This window comes from Salmo salar, chromosome 28 (assembly GCF_965601325.2).
Source record: "Salmo salar chromosome 28, fSalSal1, whole genome shotgun sequence".
Lineage (NCBI taxonomy): Eukaryota > Metazoa > Chordata > Actinopteri > Salmoniformes > Salmonidae > Salmo > Salmo salar.
This window is the reverse complement of record NC_138318.1, coordinates 28807736-28829173: the sequence shown is the minus strand read 5'-3', so window position 1 is coordinate 28829173 and position 21438 is coordinate 28807736. Positions and strand designations below refer to the sequence as shown.

At 44.0% G+C, this 21438-nt stretch overlaps 2 protein-coding genes across 2 annotated transcripts in view; one reads left to right on the top strand and one right to left on the bottom strand.

The window, feature by feature from the left end:
* Positions 1-164: 164 nt before the first annotated feature.
* Positions 165-21386, bottom strand: ankrd2 (ankyrin repeat domain 2 (stretch responsive muscle)). Its single transcript, XM_082970548.1, has 10 exons — positions 21109-21386; positions 11344-11407; positions 6626-6730; positions 5684-5815; positions 5405-5508; positions 4870-4972; positions 4474-4572; positions 4029-4127; positions 3569-3667; positions 165-3451 (listed from the first exon to the last, which is right to left on the bottom strand). Exons 2-10 carry the CDS (start codon positions 11404-11406, stop codon positions 3335-3337), a joined length of 921 nt encoding a protein of 306 aa, XP_082826674.1. The 5' UTR covers position 11407; positions 21109-21386; the 3' UTR covers positions 165-3334.
* The window catches only part of st3gal7 (ST3 beta-galactoside alpha-2,3-sialyltransferase 7), a 117335-nt gene continuing 109436 nt past the window's right edge, over positions 13540-21438 (top strand). Inside the window, exons 1-5 of the mRNA XM_045710061.2 lie at positions 13540-13783; positions 14335-14480; positions 14572-14692; positions 18531-18889; positions 19193-19379. Coding sequence (XP_045566017.1) covers positions 14341-14480; positions 14572-14692; positions 18531-18889; positions 19193-19379 — 807 coding nt within the window. The 5' untranslated portion in view covers positions 13540-13783; positions 14335-14340. The remainder of the gene's footprint in view (positions 13784-14334; positions 14481-14571; positions 14693-18530; positions 18890-19192; positions 19380-21438) is intronic.

The following is a 21438-nucleotide window of genomic DNA, read 5'->3' as shown; positions in this document are numbered from 1 at the left end:
GATAAACCAAATGTGTTTTCAAATCAAAACCTAATGCTGATATGAAACTATGATGATGCAATCAACACATGGGCCTACTGCATTGGTAGTATTTTAAATCTGCTCATAAAATACTGCTCATAAAGACCTTTAACAACAAGAACAAAAATGCACTTCGACATACATTTGTACATCATTTGTTGATTTAATATCCCCATGGATGGTGTAATGTTGGAGAGCAAAGCCAGCAGTGAATGTACTGTGAATCTTGGATTCTCATATGGATTATCTGCAATTTACATTGAATATATGGTGACTAGCCTATATGCCAAGATAGTGTCCCCACTAGGCACAGACTTCAATTCAATGTCGATTCAAATGCAAGAACACAGCTTTTCAGGGGTTTTAAAGCTCTTCAGAAGAGAATCGCCAATGAGCTGCTTTTTTAAGTCCAGTCACCAGCACCACACTGCTCAGCTGAAAGGACTTTTCTAAAAATGTGTTTTCAGCAAAAGCAGATGACATGAAAGCAGCAGTCTCACCCTCGTTGGTATAACAGCACACAGAACTAATCGCTGAACTTCAGCCTGTTGTGTCCTAGAAAGACACACTGCAGATAACACATTAATCAAATACCATGTACATAAGGGGCATGGGTATACAGGAAATAAATAACAAATACAGTAAAAGTGCTTATAACAAGTAAAAGTGCTTGGTTTATGTTCCTGAGAGCCATGCAGACACACACTAGAAGAGTAGAGAATATATTATCAGGCCACTACTGTAACGGTACAATCCTGTTACATCAAATATAACCAGAAAACAAGATGATGAGAGTTTGCCATGACTGTAGGTCTGCAGTGAACTGACTTGATCAATTATGCGGTAGCCCACTGGGCACAAACCTCACTTCACCGTCTAGTTTTGATTTACATTTGAGAGATACCCTCTTAGAAAAAAGGGTTACAAAAGGGTTCTTTGGCTGTCCCCATTGAAGAACCCTTTTTGGTTCCAGATTGAACTATTTTGGGTTCCATATACAGCCCTCTGTGGAAAGGGTTCTACCTGGAACCAAATAGGGTATGGGGACAGCCAAAGAACCCTTTTAGGTTCTAGATAGTACTATTTTTTCTAAGAGGACTCAAAAGCCTGCACACACTGTGCCTGTCCAGGATGGGAGTTGAAGGTAAGCCCTATGCACCAAGTCAGGGGCTGAAATGGTGGTGTCTGGTTAGGTAGGTACAAGTGGACGTGGAGGTTTAGGGCTGAAGGCTGATTTGGTGGTCTGGTTAGGTAGGTACCAGTGGGACGTGGAGGTATAGGGCTGAAGGCTGATTTGGTGGTCTGGTTAGGTACGTACCAGTGGGACGTGGAGGTTTAGGGCTGAAGGCTGATTTGGTGGTCTGGTTAGGTAGGTACCAGTGGGACGTGGAGGTTTAGGGCTGAAGGCTGATTTGGTGGTCTGGTTAGGTAGGTACCAGTGGGGATGTGGAGGTTTAGGGCTGAAGGCTGATTTGGTGGTCTGGTTAGGTAGGTACCAGTGGGACGTGGTTTAGGGCTGAAGGCTGATTTGGTGGTCTGGTTAGGTAGGTACCAGTGGGACGTGGAGGTTTAGGGCTGAAGGCTGATTTGGTGGTCTGGTTAGGTAGGTACCAGTGGGGACGTGGAGGTTTAGGGCTGAAGGCTGATTTGGTGGTCTGGTTAGGTAGGTACCAGTGGGGATGTGGAGGTTTAGGGCTGAAGGCTGATTTGGTGGTCTGGTTAGGTAGGTACCAGTGGGGATGTGGAGGTTTAGGGCTGAAGGCTGATTTGGTGGTCTGGTTAGGTAGGTACCAGTGGGACGTGGAGGTTTAGGGCTGGAGGCTGAAATGGTGGTCTGGTTAGGTACGTACCAGTGGGACGTGGAGGTTTAGGGCTGAAGGCTGATTTGGTGGTAAGGTTAGGTAGGTACCAGTGGGATGTGGAGGTTTAGGGCTGAAGGCTGATTTGGTGGTCTGGTTAGGTAGGTACCAGTGGGACGTGGAGGTTTAGGGCTGAAGGCTGATTTGGTGGTCTGGTTAGGTAGGTACCAGTGGGATGTGGAGGTTTAGGGCTGAAGGCTGATTTGGTGGTCTGGTTAGGTAGGTACCAGTGGGACGTGGAGGTTTAGGGCTGAAGGCTGATTTGGTGGTCTGGTTAGGTAGGTACCAGTGGGGATGTGGGGTTTAGGGCTGAAGGCTGATTTGGTGGTCTGGTTAGGTAGGTACCAGTGGGGATGTGGAGGTTTAGGGCTGAAGGCTGATTTGGTGATCTGGTTAGATAGGTACCAGTGGGGACGTGGAGGTTTAGGGCTGAAGGCTGATTTGGTGGTAAGGTTAGGTAGGTACCAGTGAGATGTGGAGGTTTACGGCTGAAGGCTGATTTGGTGGTCTGGTTAGATAGGTACCAGTGGGATGTGGAGGTTTAGGGCTGAAGGCTGATTTGGTGGTCTGGTTGGATAGGTACCAGTGGGATGTGGAGATTTAGGGCTGAAGGCTGATTTGGTGGTCTGGTTAGGTAGGTACCAGTGGGATGTGGAGGTTTACGGCTGAAGGCTGATTTGGTGGTCTGGTTAGGTAGGTACCAGTGGGACGTGGAGGTTTAGGGCTGAAGGCTGATTTGGTGGTCTGGTTAGGTACGTACCAGTGGGACGTGGAGGTTTAGGGCTGAAGGCTGATTTGGTGGTAAGGTTAGGTAGGTAGCAGTGGGATGTGGAGGTTTAGGGCTGAAGGCTGATTTGGTGGTCTGGTTAGGTAGGTACCAGTGGGGACGTGGAGGTTTAGGGCTGAATGCTGATTTGGTGGTCTGGTTAGGTAGGTACCAGTGGGACGTGGAGGTTTAGGGCTGAAGGCTGATTTGGTGGTCTGGTTAGGTAGGTACCAGTGGGACGTGGAGGTTTAGGGCTGAAGGCTGAAATGGTGGTCTGGTTAGGTAGGTACCAGTGGGACGTGGAGGTTTAGGGCTGAAGGCTGATTTGGTGGTCTGGTTAGATAGGTACCAGTGGGACGTGGAGGTTTAGGGCTGAAGGCTGATTTGGTGGTAAGGTTAGGTAGGTACCAGTGGGATGTGGAGGTTTAGGGCTGAAGGCTGATTTGGTGGTCTGGTTAGGTAGGTACCAGTGGGACGTGGTTTAGGGCTGAAGGCTGATTTGGTGGTAAGGTTAGGTAGGTACCAGTGGGATGTGGAGGTTTAGGGCTGAAGGCTGATTTGGTGGTCTGGTTAGGTAGGTACCAGTGGGACATGGAGGTTTAGGGCTGAAGGCTGATTTGGTGGTCTGGTTGGATAGGTACCAGTGGGATGTGGAGGTTTAGGGCTGAAGGCTGATTTGGTGGTCTGGTTAGGTAGGCACCAGTGGGGGTACCAGACCCACCTCCCTCAGCTGGTCCAGTTTTTCCAGAGTCTCCTTGGTGTCAAACTGCCACTCTTTCACCTGCTCCACTGCTGTAAATCCCTCCTGAAACACACAGACGCGTGATTGTACAAACAGTTACACACTGATGCAAAAAGACACATTTGAATAGAAAATGTCTATGCCAACCTCAAGTTTTATTTGAGAAGATGTGATACTCACATGGTTTTTGAGCCTGGTGTCAGCCCCTCCAACAATGAGCAGCTTGAGTATCTTATATCTGCCCAGACGCACAGCATCATGCAGCGGAGTGTCCCCCTCCTGGAATACACAAATACAATACAACACTATGAGGACAACCAAGATAACGATGACAACGAGGACAACCAAGATAATGATGACAACGAGGACAACCAAGATGATGATGACAACGAGGACAACCAAGATAATGATGACAACGAGGACAACCAAGATAATGATGACAACGAGGACAACCAAGATAATGATGACAACGAGGACAACCAAGATGATGAGCCAGATTGTTACAATGAGGATGTTTGTTTATTGTATTTCAAGAGGAAAGGAATGATAAAAGGCTTTTTAAGCACCAATACCACACAAAACTGGCTTACAAAATCATATTAGACCAGGTAAGATGCAGTGAGAAAGCATGACGTCCTACCCTGTCTCTGGCGTTGATTTTGGCTCCACTGTTCAGCAGGTGTCCCACTACGTCAGAATGGCCTGTCCTGGTGGCCACATGGAGAGGGCTGGCCATCAGCTAGGGATGAGAGAGAGAGAGAGAGAGAGAGAGAGAGAGTTACAGCCAACATGGGCGCATTTCTCCTCATTTCCCCCTCTTCACCGGGATTGATGTGAAATACATTGTGAAAGATGCTGCAGATAACAATTCCTTGTAGCTGAAATCTTCCCAATTCTACATGTCAAATGACAAATAAACATGTCTGTTCTTAATATATCTTAACCCCACTGAGGACAACCCTGGACTGGTGAAATGATAAGGCCGTGGGTAGATGGCCATTCTGTTAGCTGGCTAACTCCATAATGAATGAAATGTCAGTGGCTATAGTCGCACAAAAGCATCATGACACACACCCACGTCTCACCTTGTCCCTGATGTTGAGGTCAGCTCCATATATCTGGAGGACCTTGATCACAGCTAGACTTCCTCCTCTACAGGCCCAGTGAACAGCTCTGGACTCCAGCTGGAACACACACAACATGGCCACCTTCGCTGTACAATGTCTGAGGCTTAACAACTGACTCATCACCAGCTTTCCATTCCACAGCCCTATAACCTTAGCAATTATACAATTATCAGCGCAATACTTGAGGTTATATAGATGTTACATGCTGTATATGTGATAAAAAAAAAAGTTGTCCATTTGTTCCTTAGCATTGGAGTTAAAAACACAATTATGTCAATTATGTAATTTCATAGCTTTTATCATGGCAACATACATTGACTTTAGAACATACAGTATTAATGGCAAGTCTCTCACCCGGTCTTTAGAATTGATGTTAGCTCCTTTCTCTAGAAGCTTCTGGATGACGGTGGAGTGTCCCTCGATGGAGGCAAAGTGCAGTGCTGTCCTCCTTAACTGGAAAATTATAAATTATGTAAGATGTTGAAATGTTAAAATTATTTTGTTTAAGATAAAAGGTACAATTTTTTTAAAATATATATTTTGTGCTACTGCTACAGTAGTGCAAGGCCATTGCAGATTGCTAGGCCACAATCATTTCAATTTACCTCTTGGACAATACAGTTGAACTTTGAACTATTGAAGCCAGATCTTTCAACAAGTAAATACATATCTTTTGTGAAGTGAAGTCACATGCCTGGATTTTAACCTTTGTTTTGAGCCTTTTCCAGAAATGGGAAGTAGACCAAAAATTAAAGCAATTGTCTGAGGATCGTGCTAGATCGTTCGGTGTAAAACTAATCGTTCTATGTAAAAGCTTAATAAAGGTTAAAATCCAGATCATGTGACATGATAAGTTGACCGTATACCATACAGACAAGTACTTTCCTCATCACTGAAATTGGGGTCTCCTCCATCTTCCAGATATTTCTCCACCACTTTGAGTTTACCCTGAGTCGCTGCCTTCATGAAGTCAAAAGTGTCTACAGGTCCTAACTGACAAACACAAAGACCCATAAAAACGTGTTTGTGTTACTCTCTGGGACTTAGCAACTGATCCAGAATCAGCAAACCCTGGTCCCACTCTTCAAAATGACTAACAGAGTATATTCTGCATTGTTCCGGTCATCAAAAATAAATATTGCTAAATCTGATATAAATGTTGCCTCACCACAGGTATGTCCATGGCCAACTTGGATGAGGACCCCGACTTCTTCAACTTCCAGATCTCCTTGATGCTCTCTGGTCCTCCCTGATCAACTATCTTCCCCTCTGAAAATGATTTCCTCTCTCTCTCCTCTGGCTAGGGGAGACAAGATGGTGGTCAGAAGATTAGATTCTACTCTCATACAGACTGACTCAGAATTGGTACCCCCCCCCTTCTCTCTCTCTCTCTCTCTCTCTCTCTCTCTCTCTCTCTCTCTCTCTCTACCTTGACATAATAACAACAATAAAGAATACGACTGCCAAAACACGACACGAGATAGATTACATTCATCGTGTAATGAATGATATCTAATATTGTCTTAACTATTTAAAGTATTACTATTCGCTCATTCTTCATACACCAGCCCTAGTCTGGTATGAGTGACTGGCCTCCCTTCCTTTGTTTTGTGTCTAGTGTAAACCAACAGCTGTTTGAACAGTAGCTAGCTTCCACCTGATTTACTACAGGGGATAGAAGGGGAGAGGGTGTGAGAGGGTCAGGTCAGTGCCTGGAAAAGCAGAGATGCCAGGGGCTCATGTTGAAGTGGCTAATGGCCAGATACATTCATAGCACGGTAACCTCATAGCCTGGTTGTGATCGTAAATGAGAACATGTTCTCAGCAAAATATCTGGTAATAGAACAATGATGTTGGCACTAACCAACCTTGGGGAAATAGAAACAGCCTCTTGCGATAGATGTGAATAGGTTGTGTGTTCTTCATAAAATACAGGTGAATAGAATCAAATATTGTCTCAATAACAAGCCTGGTAAAAGAGAGCTAAGTAGAATGTATTGACATGAAACTATTCCTGGATTTAGAATGTAGGATTCACAGACTAATGGAACTGAGGGTGAGCACATAACCAAATGTATCAGAAGTTTATTTATTTTTCCTTTGACTTTACCTGGATGCTTTCAACATTGTGATTGGTGGGTTCACTGCCTGGTTCTTCCTGTTCAGGTGTGTCCCACTTTATATGTCCCAGCTTCACTGCTCGCGCTCTGCGACGCTGGTTAATAGCATAGAAATAATATTCAAATCATAACTCTAAAGTGAATTGAAAAACACACCTTAATATACTTTACAATTAAAACAGAAATGCAAAAATAGAAAGACAAGCAAAACATTCTTTTCCATTTGTAGAAAACCGGCGTAACCCTTCTGTACCTGCAGTAAAGTACTTATGTTTACAGTTTCTTTAACCGCTTTGGAACTATTTTCACAAGAATGTGGTGAATTTTAAAAACTGTTTGTACAAAACTCCAAATTGGCAACACTCGTAAAGCAGCCATTTTACAATCAAAACCTTTCATTATGCATTCATTTTGTTTGCAGACATCTTTCACCACACAACCATTGATCCAAAATCTAAGTTTACTGTGAAATATAATGAGTACATTGGTTTAATCACCAAAACACAACATAATGATATCTTCTCAGTTTAGTCATTTGAACAACCAGCTAATCCAATAGCAACAAATTTCCCTTTGAATGTAGTAAGCTCCAGTACTGTAAAGTGCAATACATTACACGGTGTTTTACATCAGGCAATACACTTGCACTACCCATTAAAATTGACTAAACATCACATTTCCATAATTTCTATCCCATGTGTGATCAAAGGTGTGATCATTGGACACATCTTTCATCATGTAATCAAATAAAAGAAAATAAGGAAACAATGTTTAGCAGCACTAGTTTGTATCAAGCCTGTTTTGAGCATTTCGCCCATAGAAAGAATGAACAGTAAATATGTTAATTGTTCATGCACCTGGGGATAAACCTTTTGGCATGGTGAATCCATGGCCTGAAGGAGGGTAGTGTGCTCATGGGGATGGAAATCATACATCTTCCACCTGCATTGTAATCGTCTATTGTATTTTACAGTATTGTATTGTAGTTATGTGTTGTAGTGGTCCTGTACGTGACTCAGTTAGTAAGAGCATGGCACCAGCAACACCAGAGTTGTGGGTTTGATTCCCATTGGGGTCACATACCAAAATATGTGGACTGTTGTCACTTTGGATGAAAGTGTCTGCTACCTAAATGGCATATATTACGGTATTACAGTGCTGTATTAGCCAGTATTAAAGTACTCTATTGGCCAATGATATTTTAGTAAAGCAGTATGAAATCTCCTGATCAAAAAGACCCCAGAAACGTCATTTTGGACACATGTTTACCGTATAGAGGATGCATTTCTTTCTTGTTTTCGAATTTCTGTATTATTTTCGTATTGGTATTGTATATATTTCTGTATTATTTTCCTATTGGTATTGTATATATTTCTGTATTATTTTCCTATTGGTATTGTATATATTTCTGTATTATTTTCGTATTGGTATTGTATATATTTCTGTATTATTTTCCTATTGGTATTGTATATATTTCTGTATTATTTTCCTATTGGTATTGTATATATTTCTGTATTATTTTCCTATTGGTATTGTATATATTTCTGTATTATTTTCCTATTGGTATTGTATATATTTCTGTATTATTTTCCTATTGGTATTGTATATATTTCTGTATTATTTTCCTATTGGTATTGTATATATTTCTGTATTATTTTCCTATTGGTATTGTATATATTTCTGCACTGTAGGAGCTAAAAATACAAGCATTTCACTGCACCTGCTGTAACATCTACTAATCTGTGTACGCAACCAGTAAACTTTGATTTGTTACATACAGTACATCTCTGATCTTGTCAATAACAGATTTTTATTTTATTTACTGTGAAGTAAAATCATAATAGTCATCGTCATAGTAGTACATTCAAGAGTGGCGCAGCGATCTAAGGCACTGCATCTCAGCGCTTGAGGCATCACTACAGTGTCACTACAGACAGCCTGGTTCGAATCCATGCTGTATCACAACTGGCCATGATTGGGAGTCCCATAGGGCGGCGCACAATCTGCCCAGTGTCGTCCGGGTTTGGCTGGTGTAACAAATAACAATTTGTTCTTAACTGACTTGCCTAGTTAAAATTACAATAATTAATATATAATACTTTTTATGTTTCTACTTTACAGACATACATTTTAATGATTTAGTTCTCTAAATCTGTAGTAGACAAGCCCGTTTAACATTTGTAGGTTTACCAAACAGTTAAGTGATTATCGATTAAGTAATAGTAAAATGTATTTTACTAAAATAATCATATCAAAAGTCATGTGAGCATTGCATTGTGAAAGGCAATTGCTTTATATGAACATGTATTGTAATGTAGTGGGTGCGTGCGTGCTGGTGGCAGGGAAGTCAGGCGCAGGAGAACGAACTTGGTGTAAACGGAGTCGTTTAATAAGTGCTCACAAAACTCCGAAAACCAAAATATACAAAATAATAAAAGTGGGTACAAAACCCGTCACACACCAGAACATAACTTGCACATATCATACAATCAAACAATCTCCGACAAGGACATGAGGGGAAACAGAGGATTAAATACACAACATGTAATTGATGGGATTGGAACCAGGTGTGAAGGAAGACAAGACAAAACCAATGGAAAATGAAAAATGCATCAGCGATGGCTAGAAGGTCGGTGACGTCGACCGCCGAACACCGCCCGAACAAGGAGAGGGACCAACTTCGGCGGAAGTCGTGACGTAACGTGAAACATTTCTAGATAAAACACTGATTAAGTTTTGTGAAAAAGTGACTTATGATTTTGTGTGTTGTACTTAGTCAATTGAAAATGTGCTTAAAGTTTTGGAACAATTTCCTGTTTGATGATCTGTTTTGCATTTTGTACTAAGAGTTGTGAAAATGTACCACAGCTTGCACTAAATATTGCACTAAAGCGATGAACAAAACTGTAACATGAGATTAGTGGTAAATATAATGTATAACTAACAAGCTAATTGCCCTCTAGTGCTGAACTGCTGGTGTAAGAAAGTATAAATTAAGTCATTCATTAAAATCTGTGAATCCCAAATCTGTCTGCTTGCAGAGGAAGGTGAGATTTAACTCTGCTCTCTCCCTGGAGGCAGTATCAAGCCATCTGTTGAGGGGCATGGATCATAGAGGAATCTACAAGATCACTTGTCCATGCAATATCATGTATTTTTGCATGGAATATTCAAATGAATTCAAATGAATATTCAAACTGAAATGATGATATTAGAATGGTAAAAACATGAACAGATATAGACAAAAATCCTGAAGTAAAATCCTTGCAGACACCATGACATACAAATGTCTATGAAAGTCTATGAAACAAAATACCTGTATAATCAAGGACATTACTTTATTTATAATTCAGTAATTACTTGATTTCATGTATTAGTTGTAAAGATGTAGCAATGTACTATAGATAGCCTACTGTAGGTCAGAGGTCAGGCTGTTAAGTTAATAAGCTGTAAACTATTTTAGAAGCAGCAAAGGGTCTCGTGGTTATAGATACCTCAGTTAACTATTGGTCACACCAGGGGGAGAACTGCCCCCTCTCATTGAAGCCATGAAGTTCATGGCCGACCAGAGAACTGCAGGCTGTTGTTTTCAGAAAGTTTTCAGAAAGCAGGATCCACCTATGTACTACTGAATGGGAAAATGGCAATCTTCATGGTCAATACTTGTGTGAAAAAAATTAAATAAAAATCAGAAGACAGTCCCGGTATCAATAATTGCTTCTATTACACCAGATGTACAGTATGTCCTTGAAGGAATTATAAAACAATCTCACAAAGAACAAGTTAAAAGGATACATTTGTTGCTACCGGCAGCCTGCAGTCCCCGGTCGGACTTAAACTTGAGATAATCAATGAGAGTGAGCAGTCGTTCACCCCACTTCCTGAAGTAGCTCAAACTGGGCATTTTATTTATTTATTGAGAATCCCCCCACACCCCCAAGAGACGCCATCTTAGCAAGCTAAAACTGACTTCCTGAGCTTTAAATGTGCCATTGAGTCTTCACATTGGAATGAATGGTGTGACGTCATTGATGGCTTTGTCCATTCTTATACAGTCAATGGGTCACACATAGTCACACAGTCACAGCAAAGGCTAGCTCAGGTCACTCAGCCTCACACAGTTTGCACCAGCTAATGCAAGTGCATGTATGTGCGGGTGTGTGTACACATGTTTGTGTCTATGTTAATATGTACAGTAGGATACGTGATTGTTTTAAAGGCCCAGATATTTTCCTGTGTTTTATATAATTTCCACACTATGAGGTTGAAATAATACTGTGAAATTGTGAAAATTATGATAAAGCCCTTTTAGTGTAAGAGCTGTTTGAAAAGATCTCCTGAAATTTCAGCCTGTTTTGGTGGGATGGAGTTTTGGCCTTCCATGGTAACATCACCATGCTGTATATTCGTTAATAGACCAATAAGAAAGAGAGTTCCAAACCTCTCTGCCAATAACAGATCGTTTTCAGTTTTCCCCTCCTTACTCAGTCCTAGTATAATTCTTGCTTGAGAAATTTGCTTCAAAGCTATTTTTGTTTATTTCTGACCATTTTAATTGAAAACAAACTGTTACCCAGAAAATATTTAAAAATAAATAAAATGTAATACACCATTGTTGTTTATGATGACGCAATGACATGTTACCATTTTACTACTAGAATGCATCTTGAATTTAAAACGGTCTAAATAACTGATCATTTCCCCCTACCTCAGACTTCTTGAGGTCCAGTTCTGCTGTCACATTGGAAGCCCACTGCACATCCTCCTCCATACTGAGGTGTCCGTTCAGGGTTGAAATAGAAACAAAACGACAGAAACACAACCTGTGGTTGAAACAACTTCACAATTCTCACTTCCAATTTACATCTAACAGTTCTAACAGCTGAATAGCAAACAGATTGTCTGTCTAAACGTCAGTATTCCTGCTCAGGGGACCGGTTGGTTACTAGCTGGGATGTGGCAGTCCAGATGATCTTATACTTCCTAATTGGAATGCCAGGCTCACCAGGGGCATTGTGAAATCCTAGTAGACAGGTCTACTACTGTAGACCTGGAGTGCGTGTATGTGTGCATGTGTGTGACCCCCCCACCCCCTTACACACACACGCTCTAGAGGTATGAGCACAGGGTGCGTTTGTTGCCCCTGTGCCAGCCCTGTTAGCTGTCGTTTCACAAGGCCTCCAGACTCCAGGCCTGTAAACACACAGTTTTGGACGATTACGTTATTTATAAGTGCGTCAAGTGATACCTTGTAAATATCGGCAAGGCTCATACTGTGAAGCAACCAATCAGAGACCGGCGTCGCAGATCGTCCTTTATGGATGCAGTTTGACACAAATATCAGTAGGTTTATCAGTCTGTAACAAAAGCCTTTGTATGTTACAAATGTTGTTCACAGTTCCCCCCCCCCCCCCGACCCCACACACACACACACACACACACACACACACCACACCACACCACCCTTTCACATGCACACCTTTGAAAAGCAGTTGATAGCAAAGGTCAGGCTAAAATACTGAGCAGCCCACCACCAGAGCATGCTACTTATCTGAGCTGTAATAAATGTGTGATCCAGCAGGATGAGTCATGGTGATTGATATAAATCTCAGGTTAAGAGGACATTAGAGAGCAGTAAATAAATATAGGTATTACTTAGGCTGTGTGTGTGTGACATCACCAGAACACATGGGCCGAGAGCAGTGCACAGAACAAGCCTCAATATGTGTATGCCTTCGTGCTCAGACGGATTAATGTAAAAAGGCATACACAAAAGTTATTACATTTGTACAGATGGCCCCGTATTTCTGCACATACACTACCGTTCAAAAGTTTAGGGTCACTTAGAAATGTCCTTGTTTTTGAAAGAAAAGCACAGCGCAAACTGGCTCTAACCAGAATAGAAAGAGGAGTGGGAGGCCCCGGTGCACAACTGAGCAAGAGGACAAGTACATTAGAGTGTCTAGTTTGAGAAACAGATGCCTCACAAGTCCTCAACTGGCAGCTTCATTAAATAGTACCTGCAAAACACCAGTCTCAATGTCAACAGTGAAGAGGTGACTCCAGGATGCTGGCCTTCTAGGCAGAGTTGCAAAGAAAAAGCCATATCTCAGACTGGCCAATAAAAATAAATGATTAAGATGGGCAAAAGAACACAGACACTGAACAGAAGAACTCTGCCTAGAAGGCCAGCCTCCCGGAGTCGCCTCTTCACTGTTGACGTTGAGACTGGTGTTTTGCAGGTACTATTTAATGAAGTTAGATACTCAACTAGTCTAAAGTGGCCAGTTTTATTGCTTCTTCATTTAGAACAAACGTTTTCACCTGTGCTAACATAATTACAAAAGGGTTTTCTAATGATCAATTCGTCTTTTAAAATGCTAAACTTGGATTAGCTAACACAACGTGCCATTGGAACACAGGAGTGATGGTTGCTGATAATGGGCCTCTTGACGCCTATGTAGATATTCCATAAAAAAATCAGCCGTTTCCAGCTACAATAGTCATTTACAACATTAACAATGTCTACACTGTATTTCTGAGCAATTTTATGTTATTTTAATAGCCTAAAAATGTGCTTTTCTTTAAAAAACAAGGACATTTCTAAGTGACTCCAAACTTTTGAACGGTAGTTTACGTTAGCATACACACACACACACACACACACACACACACACACACACACACACACACACACACACACACACACACACACACACACACACACACACACACACACACACACACACACACACACACACACACACACACACACACACACACACACACCGGCTGTTATTCCTGTGAGCCTGACCGTCTTACTGTGTAACAGTAGGTGAATTATTAATTTTCAGTTAGGAAGGAGGAGGCAGAGTTCACTGGTGCATCAAGAGCTTAACACACTCTCTGACACAGATGTAGAATCAGCTCACCCTCACCTTAAACTTAACGTTTACCACAAGTAGTACAAACACAAAACCGACCTCAGATCAGCGGTTAGGGACATCTTCAGTTTAGTGTGGCAGCCATTTTAGCTGATTAGAGTAATTTGCCTTCTTGTCGTCACCAGAGCATGGAGGACAGAAGAACCCCACAGACAACTGCTGTCTACAGACTTTCTCTAACATCTCTGAGCCCCTAGTCTTCAGGTAGGTATTTCTCTTTTATTTTTCTTATATAAAATATTTAGAATTGTTCTATTCAACCTTCATTTAGCCAAGTTTGTCACTGAGATATGTCTTTGTTAAGTTTACTAATGGCTGTGAAGAGTTAGCTAGCAACAGCAACCTTCAGTCAATATTGTCAATGTCTTGGTGTGGATAGATCTAATGGATTTCAGGACAAGCACAGAAAAATAGGATCTCATCCCTAACCTTTCCTGGTGTGACACTATAATAATTTGAAGGGTGTTTATTTTTGCCCTGTAATGAAAATGCATTTATTGCATAGCCCAACTCTCACTGAGGCACCTGCAGGGGATGGGGTAACAGCCAGAAACACCATTGTCCAGCAAGGGCACAGCAACAGCTTTTTTTACAATGTCAGCTCCAGGACTCGAACCAAAAACCTTGCGGTTACTGGCACAACGCTTTAACCTCAAGGCTACCTGCCACCCCTGCTGCATGGCCACAATCTGGCTGAACCCTAACCCTAGCCACAAGCCCAATCCTGATCCTACCTTTCCCTGGTCCGACCCCAGGTCAGCATGGTGACTCTGAAACACCTTAGTGTGGAGGACCCAGATGACTACAGCTCTCCTCCGGTGCCTGATGCTGACTTCACTGAGATAACACCTGCTACACACAGGAGACCTACACCTGGCACCAGGGAGATGCTACTCAGCAGGTGTGGCTCTGTGTGTGTGTGTGTGTGTGTGTGTGTGTGTGTGTGTGTGTGTGTGTGTGTGTGTCATTCATGTATATCCTTTCTATTCCAGGACTAACAACCTAGCCTTGAGTCTGGTGCTGCTGGTGGGATGCTACTCTGCTGTTCTGATCCCTGCTCTTATACCTTCAGACCCTCTGTCAGGGGCTAATGACAACCAACACACTGACATGGTACTGAACACACACAAAAGCACATGAATACATGAATACATAACAGTTGAAGTCGGAGGTTTACATACACCATAGCCAAATACGTTTTAACTCATTTCTTTCACAATTCCTGACATTTAATCCTTGTAAAAATTCCATGTTTTAGGTCAGTTAGGATCACCACTTTATTTTAAGAATGTGAAATGTCAGAATAATAGTAGAGAGAATTATTTATTTCAGCTTTTATTTCTTTCATTGCATTCCCAGGGGTCAGAAGTGTACATACACTTAATAAGTATTTGGCCATTAAATTAACTTGGGTCAAATGTTTGGGTAGCCTTCCACAAGCTTCCTACAATAAGTTGGGTAACTTTTGGCCCATTCCTCCTCACAGAGCTGGTGTAACTGAGACAGGTTTGTAGGCCTCCTTGCTCGCACACGCTTTTTCAGTTCTGCCCACAAATTTTCTATAGGATTGAGGTTAGGGCTTTGTGATGGCCACTCCAATACCTTGACTTTGTTGTCCTTAAGCCATTTTGCCACAACTGTGGAAGTATGCTTGGGGTCATTGTCCATTTGGAAGACCAATTTGCAACCAAGCGTTAACTTCCTGACTGATGTCTTGAGATGTTGCTTCAATATCTCCACATAATTTTCCATCCTCATGACGCCATCTATTTTGTGAAGTGCACCAGTCCCTCCTGCAGCAAAGCACCCCCACATCATGACGCTGCCACCCCCGTGCTTCACGGTTGGGATGGTGTTCTTTGGCTTGCAAGCCTCACCTTTTTTCCTCCAAACAACGATGGTCATTACGGTCAAACAGTTCTAATTTTGTTTCATCAGACCAGAGGACATTTCTCCAAAAAGTACGATCTTTCTCCCCATGTGCAGTTGCAAACCGTAGTCTGGCTGTTTTATGATGTTTTGGAGACGTGGCTTCTTCCTTGCTGAGTGGCCTTTCAGGTTATGTCGATATAGGACTCGTTTTACTGTAGATATAGATACTTTTGTACCTGTTCCCTCCAGAATCTTCACAAGGTCCTTTGCTGTTGTTCTGGGATTGATTTGCACTTTTTGCACCAAAGTACGTTCATCTCTAGGAGACAACACGCGTCTCCTTCCTGAGCTGTATGACGACTGCGTGGTCCCATGGTGTTTATACTTGCGTACTACTGTTTGTACAGATGAATGTGGTACCTTCAGGCATTTGGAAATTGCTCCAAAGGATGAATCAGACATGTCGAGGTCTACAATTTTTTTTCTGAGGTCTTGGCTGATTTTTTTATTTATTTTTTCTGAGTCTGAAGGTAGGCCTTGAAATACATCCACAGGTACACCTCCAATTGACTCAAATGATTTCAATTAGACTATCAGAAGCTTCTAATGCCATGACATCATTTTCTGGAATTTTCCAAGCTGTTTAAAGGCACAGTCAACTTAGTGTATGTAAACTTCTGACCCACTGGAATTGTGATACAGTGAATTATAAGTGAAATAATCTGTCTGTAAACAATTGTTGGAAAATGTACTTGTGTCATGCACAAAGTAGATGTCCTAACCGACTTGCCAAAACTCCAGTTTGTTAACAAGAAATGTGTGGAGTGGTTGAAAAACGAGTTTTAATGACTCCAACCTAAGTGTATGTAAACTTCCGACTTCAACTGTATATTTGGGTGAGGCTTGTGTATTAAACTGCTTAAACTGTGCTGTAGGACTTATTAAATTCTCTCTCCCCTCTCCTCTCTCCTCCAGGTCTTACTAAACTCCCCCTCCCTCTCCCCTCTCCTCTCTCCTCCAGGTCTTACTAAACTCCCCCTCCCTCTCCCCTCTCATCTCTCCTCCAGGTCTTACTAAACTCCCACTCTCCTCTCTCCTCCAGGTCTTACTAAACTCCCCGTCTCCTCTCTCCTCCAGGTCTTACTAACCTCCTCCTCCCTCTCCCCTCTCCTCTCTCCTCCAGGTCTTACTAAACTCCCCTCCCCCTCCCTCTCCCCTCTCTCCTCCAGGTCTTACTAAACTCCTCCTCCCTCTCCCCTCTCCTCTCTCCTCCAGGTCTTACTAAACTCCCCTCCCCCTCCCTCTCCCCTCTCTCCTCCAGGTCTTACTAAACTCCCCCTCCCTCTCCCCTCTCCTCTCTCCTCCAGGTCTTACTAACCTCCCCCTCCCTCTCCCCTCTCCTCTCTCCTCCAGGTCTTACTAAACTCCCCTCCCTCTCCTCTCTCCTCAAGGTCTTACTAAACTCCCCTCCATCTCCCCTCTCCTCTCTCCTCCAGGTCTTACTAACCTCCCCCTCCCTCTCCCCTCTCCTCTCTCCTCCAGGTCTTACTAACCTCCCCCTCCCTCTCCCCTCTCCTCTCTCCTCCAGGTCTTACTAACCTCCCCCTCCCTCTCCCCTCTCCTCTCTCCTCCAGGTCTTACTAAACTCCCCCTCCCTCTCCCCTCACCTCTCTCCTCCAGGTCTTACTAACCTTCCCCTCCCTCTCCTCTCTCATCCAGGTCTTACTAACCTCCCCTTCCCTCTCCCCTCTCCTCTCTCCTCCAGGTCTTACTAACCTCCCCCTCCCTCTCCCCTCTCCTCTCTCCTCCAGGTCTTACTAACCTCCCCTCCCTCTCCCCTCTCCTCTCTCCTCCAGGTCTTACTAAACTCCCCCTCCCTCTCCCCTCTCCTCTCTCCTCCAGGTCTTACTAACCTCCCCCTCCCTCTCCCCTCTCCTCTCTCCTCCAGGTCTTACTAACCTCCCCCTCCCTCTCCCCTCTCCTCTCTCCTCCAGGTCTTACTAACCTCCCCCTCCCTCTCCCCTCTCCTCTCTCCTCCAGGTCTTACTAACCTCCCCCTCCCTCTCCCCTCTCCTCTCTCCTCCAGGTCTTACTAAACTCCCCCTCCCTCTCCCCTCTCCTCTCTCCTCCAGGTCTTACTAACCTCCCCCTCCCTCTCCCCTCTCCTCTCTCCTCCAGGTCTTACTAACCTCCCCTCCCTCTCCCCGTCTCCTCTCTCCTCCAGGTCTTACTAAACTCCTCCTCCCTCTCCCCTCTCCTCTCTCCTCCAGGTCTTACTAAACTCCTCCTCCCCCTCCCCCTCTCCTCTCTCCTCCAGGTCTTACTAAACTCCCCCTCCCTCTCCCCTCTCCTCTCTCCTCCAGGTCTTACTAAACTCCCCTCCCTCTCCCCTCTCCTCTCTCCTCCAGGTCTTACTAACCTCCCCCTCCCTCTCCCCTCTCCTCTCTCCTCCAGGTCTTACTAAACTCCCCCTCCCTCTCCTCTCTCCTCCAGGTCTTACTAAACTCCCCTCCCTCTCCCCTCTCCTCCAGGTCTTACTAAACTCCCCCTCCCTCTCCCCTCTCCTCTCTCCTCCAGGTCTTACTAACCTCCCCCTCCCTCTCCCCTCTCCTCTCTCCTCCAGGTCTTACTAACCTCCCCCTCCCTCTCCCCTCTCCTCTCTCCTCCAGGTCTTACTAAACTCCCCTCCCTCTCCCCTCTCCTCTCTCCTCCAGGTCTTACTAAACTCCCCCCCCCTCCCCTCTCCTCTCTCCTCCAGGTCTTACTAACCTCCCCCCCCCCCTCCCCTCTCCTCTCTCCTCCAGGTCTTACTAACCTCCCCCTCCCTCTCCCCTCTCCTCTCTCCTCCAGGTCTTACTAAACTCCCCTCCCTCTCCCCTCACCTCTCTCCTCCAGGTCTTACTAACCTCCCCCTCCCTCTCCCCTCTCCTCTCTCCTCCAGGTCTTACTAACCTCCCCCTCCCTCTCCCCTCTCCTCTCTCCTCCAGGTCTTACTAACCTCCCCCTCCCTCTCCCCTCTCCTCTCTCCTCCAGGTCTTACTAACCTCCCCCTCCCTCTCCCCTCTCCTCTCTCCTCCAGGTCTTACTAAACCGCTCTGCCTCCCTGCTTGTGCAGCCCTGCCATCCGGGCTGGTGTGTGTCTCGTCTCCTCTCCCTGGACTCCTCCTCAGACCTCCAGGACATCCCTGTGTTCCTCCAGCCGGGGATTGCAGCAAACAGGCCTATTCCCTGGGACTTGGCTCCTCCCCTGGGCCTCCAGGGCTGTGACGAGAGGGTGGCTAGGGCCTTGGCCTCTCTAACTCATCCCGGCCTGCCCCCATCCCTGGAGGGGAGAGGTAGGGGTGGGGGCTGTAGGAGGTGTGTGGTGGTGGGCAGTGGAGGGGTGCTACATGGCAGCCACCTGGGATCCCATATCGACCAGTATGACATCATCATCAGGTGAATGACCAATCAAACAAACAATCAATGTAATTGTAAAAGAAGCACAATCTTTTTAAATCAGATAATATTTTTCATGACCCCTTCTGTTTCTGATATTATAACCAATCCCGGTTTTAGTATTCCAGACGGCTAAAATAAATACATCAAAGCAACCAAACTAACCTCTACCACTCCTGGTCACTAAGGGGATATACTGGATTAGATTTGTATTGTCTGAAGCTGTGTCTTCCTGCTTCTCCTCTCTCACCTCCTTCCCCTCCTCTTTCTCCTTCCCCTTCACACTCTTCTCTCTCCTCTCAGGATGAACAACGCCCCAGTGTCAGGGTTTGAGAGGGACGCAGGCTCCAGGACCACTGTCCGTCTGATGTACCCAGAGGGAGCTCCCCTTTCCCCCAGCGAGTACAGACACACCTCCCTGGTTACCCTGGTGGTCTACAAGTGCCTGGACCTGGACTGGCTCACCTCTGTCATCACCAAACAGCCTCTGGTGGGAATGTGTTTACTTCCTGTTTGTTTTCCCGTTTGTCTGTTTGTTTCCCTGTCAGAGACACAGTGGCTTGAGGAATTTTAGTGCAGATTTGCAGACAGAAAATGATTTCTAAAGTAGCTTCTATACATTCTGCTGTCCATGGACAGGGTTGGGTAGGTTACTTTCCGTTACAGTTACTACTTACCTGTCCAAGATTTTTATCAGTAATGTAACTTTTGGATTACCCTAACATAATCTGCACTTTCAGTTACTGCATTTGGTATGCTATCATAGTGGTCTCTGACTTGTTGTCAGACTCACTCAGGTGGAATAAACTTAAAGGTCAACTGCACTTCCTGATTTGGCCTTGTTTTTCATCAATGGTCATTAAGAAATGCTAGCAGCCATGAGAGAAGGCAAACAAGAGTTGTGTTGGGGGTGTGGTTTGATGTGGGTGTTTCATGGGTGTGTCTTTGCCATTCAATCAAAACCTATAATGACAGTAGCTAGCCAGTTTGAGTTAAAACATTATTGAAAGAAAGCCGGCAACATGCATCAAACATGTCACGTTTGCTTGATTATGAGCTAGCTAGCTAACGTTAGTTAGCAGGGATCAAACTTGTCTTCAGGTGCAACGTTAGATATGCAAATCTTCCTCTCCCGTTATATGTTAAGGAGAGGCTATAAATGTAGCTATATACTTCACAGTATTATAGCCTAGTATCATAGAGGCAAAGCCTATCAAAGAATGGCATGTAGCTAGCTAGCCCTTGATCATGACTCTCAGTTCCATTACATTACACATAAGAGTCATTGGACGAAGGTGTTTTGTTAAGAGCCCCGATGCTCAATCGTAACATTGCTTGCGGTACGATTTTAGAAGCATAAGGTCCTTATATTTCATATAATTTTCAAAAAACAAAAGGTTAAATTGATACACTGCTTGATAGGGTTAGTGTTCCCACACGGCCATATCTCCATGTTGTAACAACCGTCGTTAGGAATGGACCAAGGCGCAGCGGGAATGTGGATACTCATGTTTATTGATGAAAAAACAAGTAAAGTATCCACTGGAAAACCAAACAAAACAATACTCACGACGGCAACAGTGTGACATGCTAAACAAGCAGTGATCACAAACAACTACCCACAACCCCAAAGAAAAACACACACTCCTATATAGGACTCCCAATCAAAGGCAACTCAACACACCTGCCTTCAATTGGGAGTCGCAATCACCAACACAACCATTCACACACACAAAACCCCCCTGCCACATCCTGACCAAAACTAACACAATTACGCCCTCTGCTGGTCAGGACGTGACACATGTTACATCATTTGTTTACGGAAGACAAGAGGCGACCATTGTGCAAATTAGCTATCTAGTATGCTCTGCACAACTATGTAAGCGTAACTTGGGAAGTGTAGCGGAAGTGTAGTTTGGTCAGATGGAGGCTCCATAGCTGTATGGATCTGTTCAAAACTGCTACAGTAAGTGTATTTTTTTTATTTGAAGGATTTTTTCTCGCTGATAAAAGACAAGGGCCATAATGTTTCGAAATCTGTATCTCAAGCGATGATTATTGATGTTTCTAAACGTTAAAACACAGCGTCGGGACTGTAGTTCACATGAGGCAGTTGTAAGCAAAGCTAATTGCTGAGAACTACAGGGAAAAGGTAGAATGGCGCCTAACATTTTTGAGAGCTATAACTAGCTAGCTATAAACAAAATGTAGCTACTTACCAACAGCACACCAGTCTCAGGTTTGATGGTTGACACCCCAAGTAGAAGACAGTCAGAGTTAATCCATATCCTGGCCATCTGCCTAAGATTGTTGAACAACTTTATGGAAGCCCATTTTCACTAGAGTAGATATTTCATGAGCAAGGGCAAGTACTAACCACTGTCTGGGGAAGACTTTCCAGTGGGCGAGATCGTTGCCCTGGGTATTGCAGGGTTTGCTAATTTTCAACCATTCCATTTGTCCTCTAAGGAGAGATCTGCAAGTGCCTAGCCTCTGCTGAGAGCCTGTGACACAACTTCCACTTTTGGACGTTAACAAGGCGACACTCC

Coding starts and splice junctions, on each gene's coding strand:
- ankrd2 (XM_082970548.1), bottom strand. CDS start 11,406: ATGGAGGAGGATGTGCAGTGGGCTTCCAATGTGACAGCAGAACTGGAC. Junction 6,731..11,343: donor TGGACCTCAAGAAGTCTGAG/GTAGGGGGAAAT, acceptor GCTATTAACCAG/CGTCGCAGAGCGCGAGCAGT. Junction 3,452..3,568: donor ACACCAGGCTCAAAAACCAT/GTGAGTATCACA, acceptor TGTGTGTTTCAG/GAGGGATTTACAGCAGTGGA.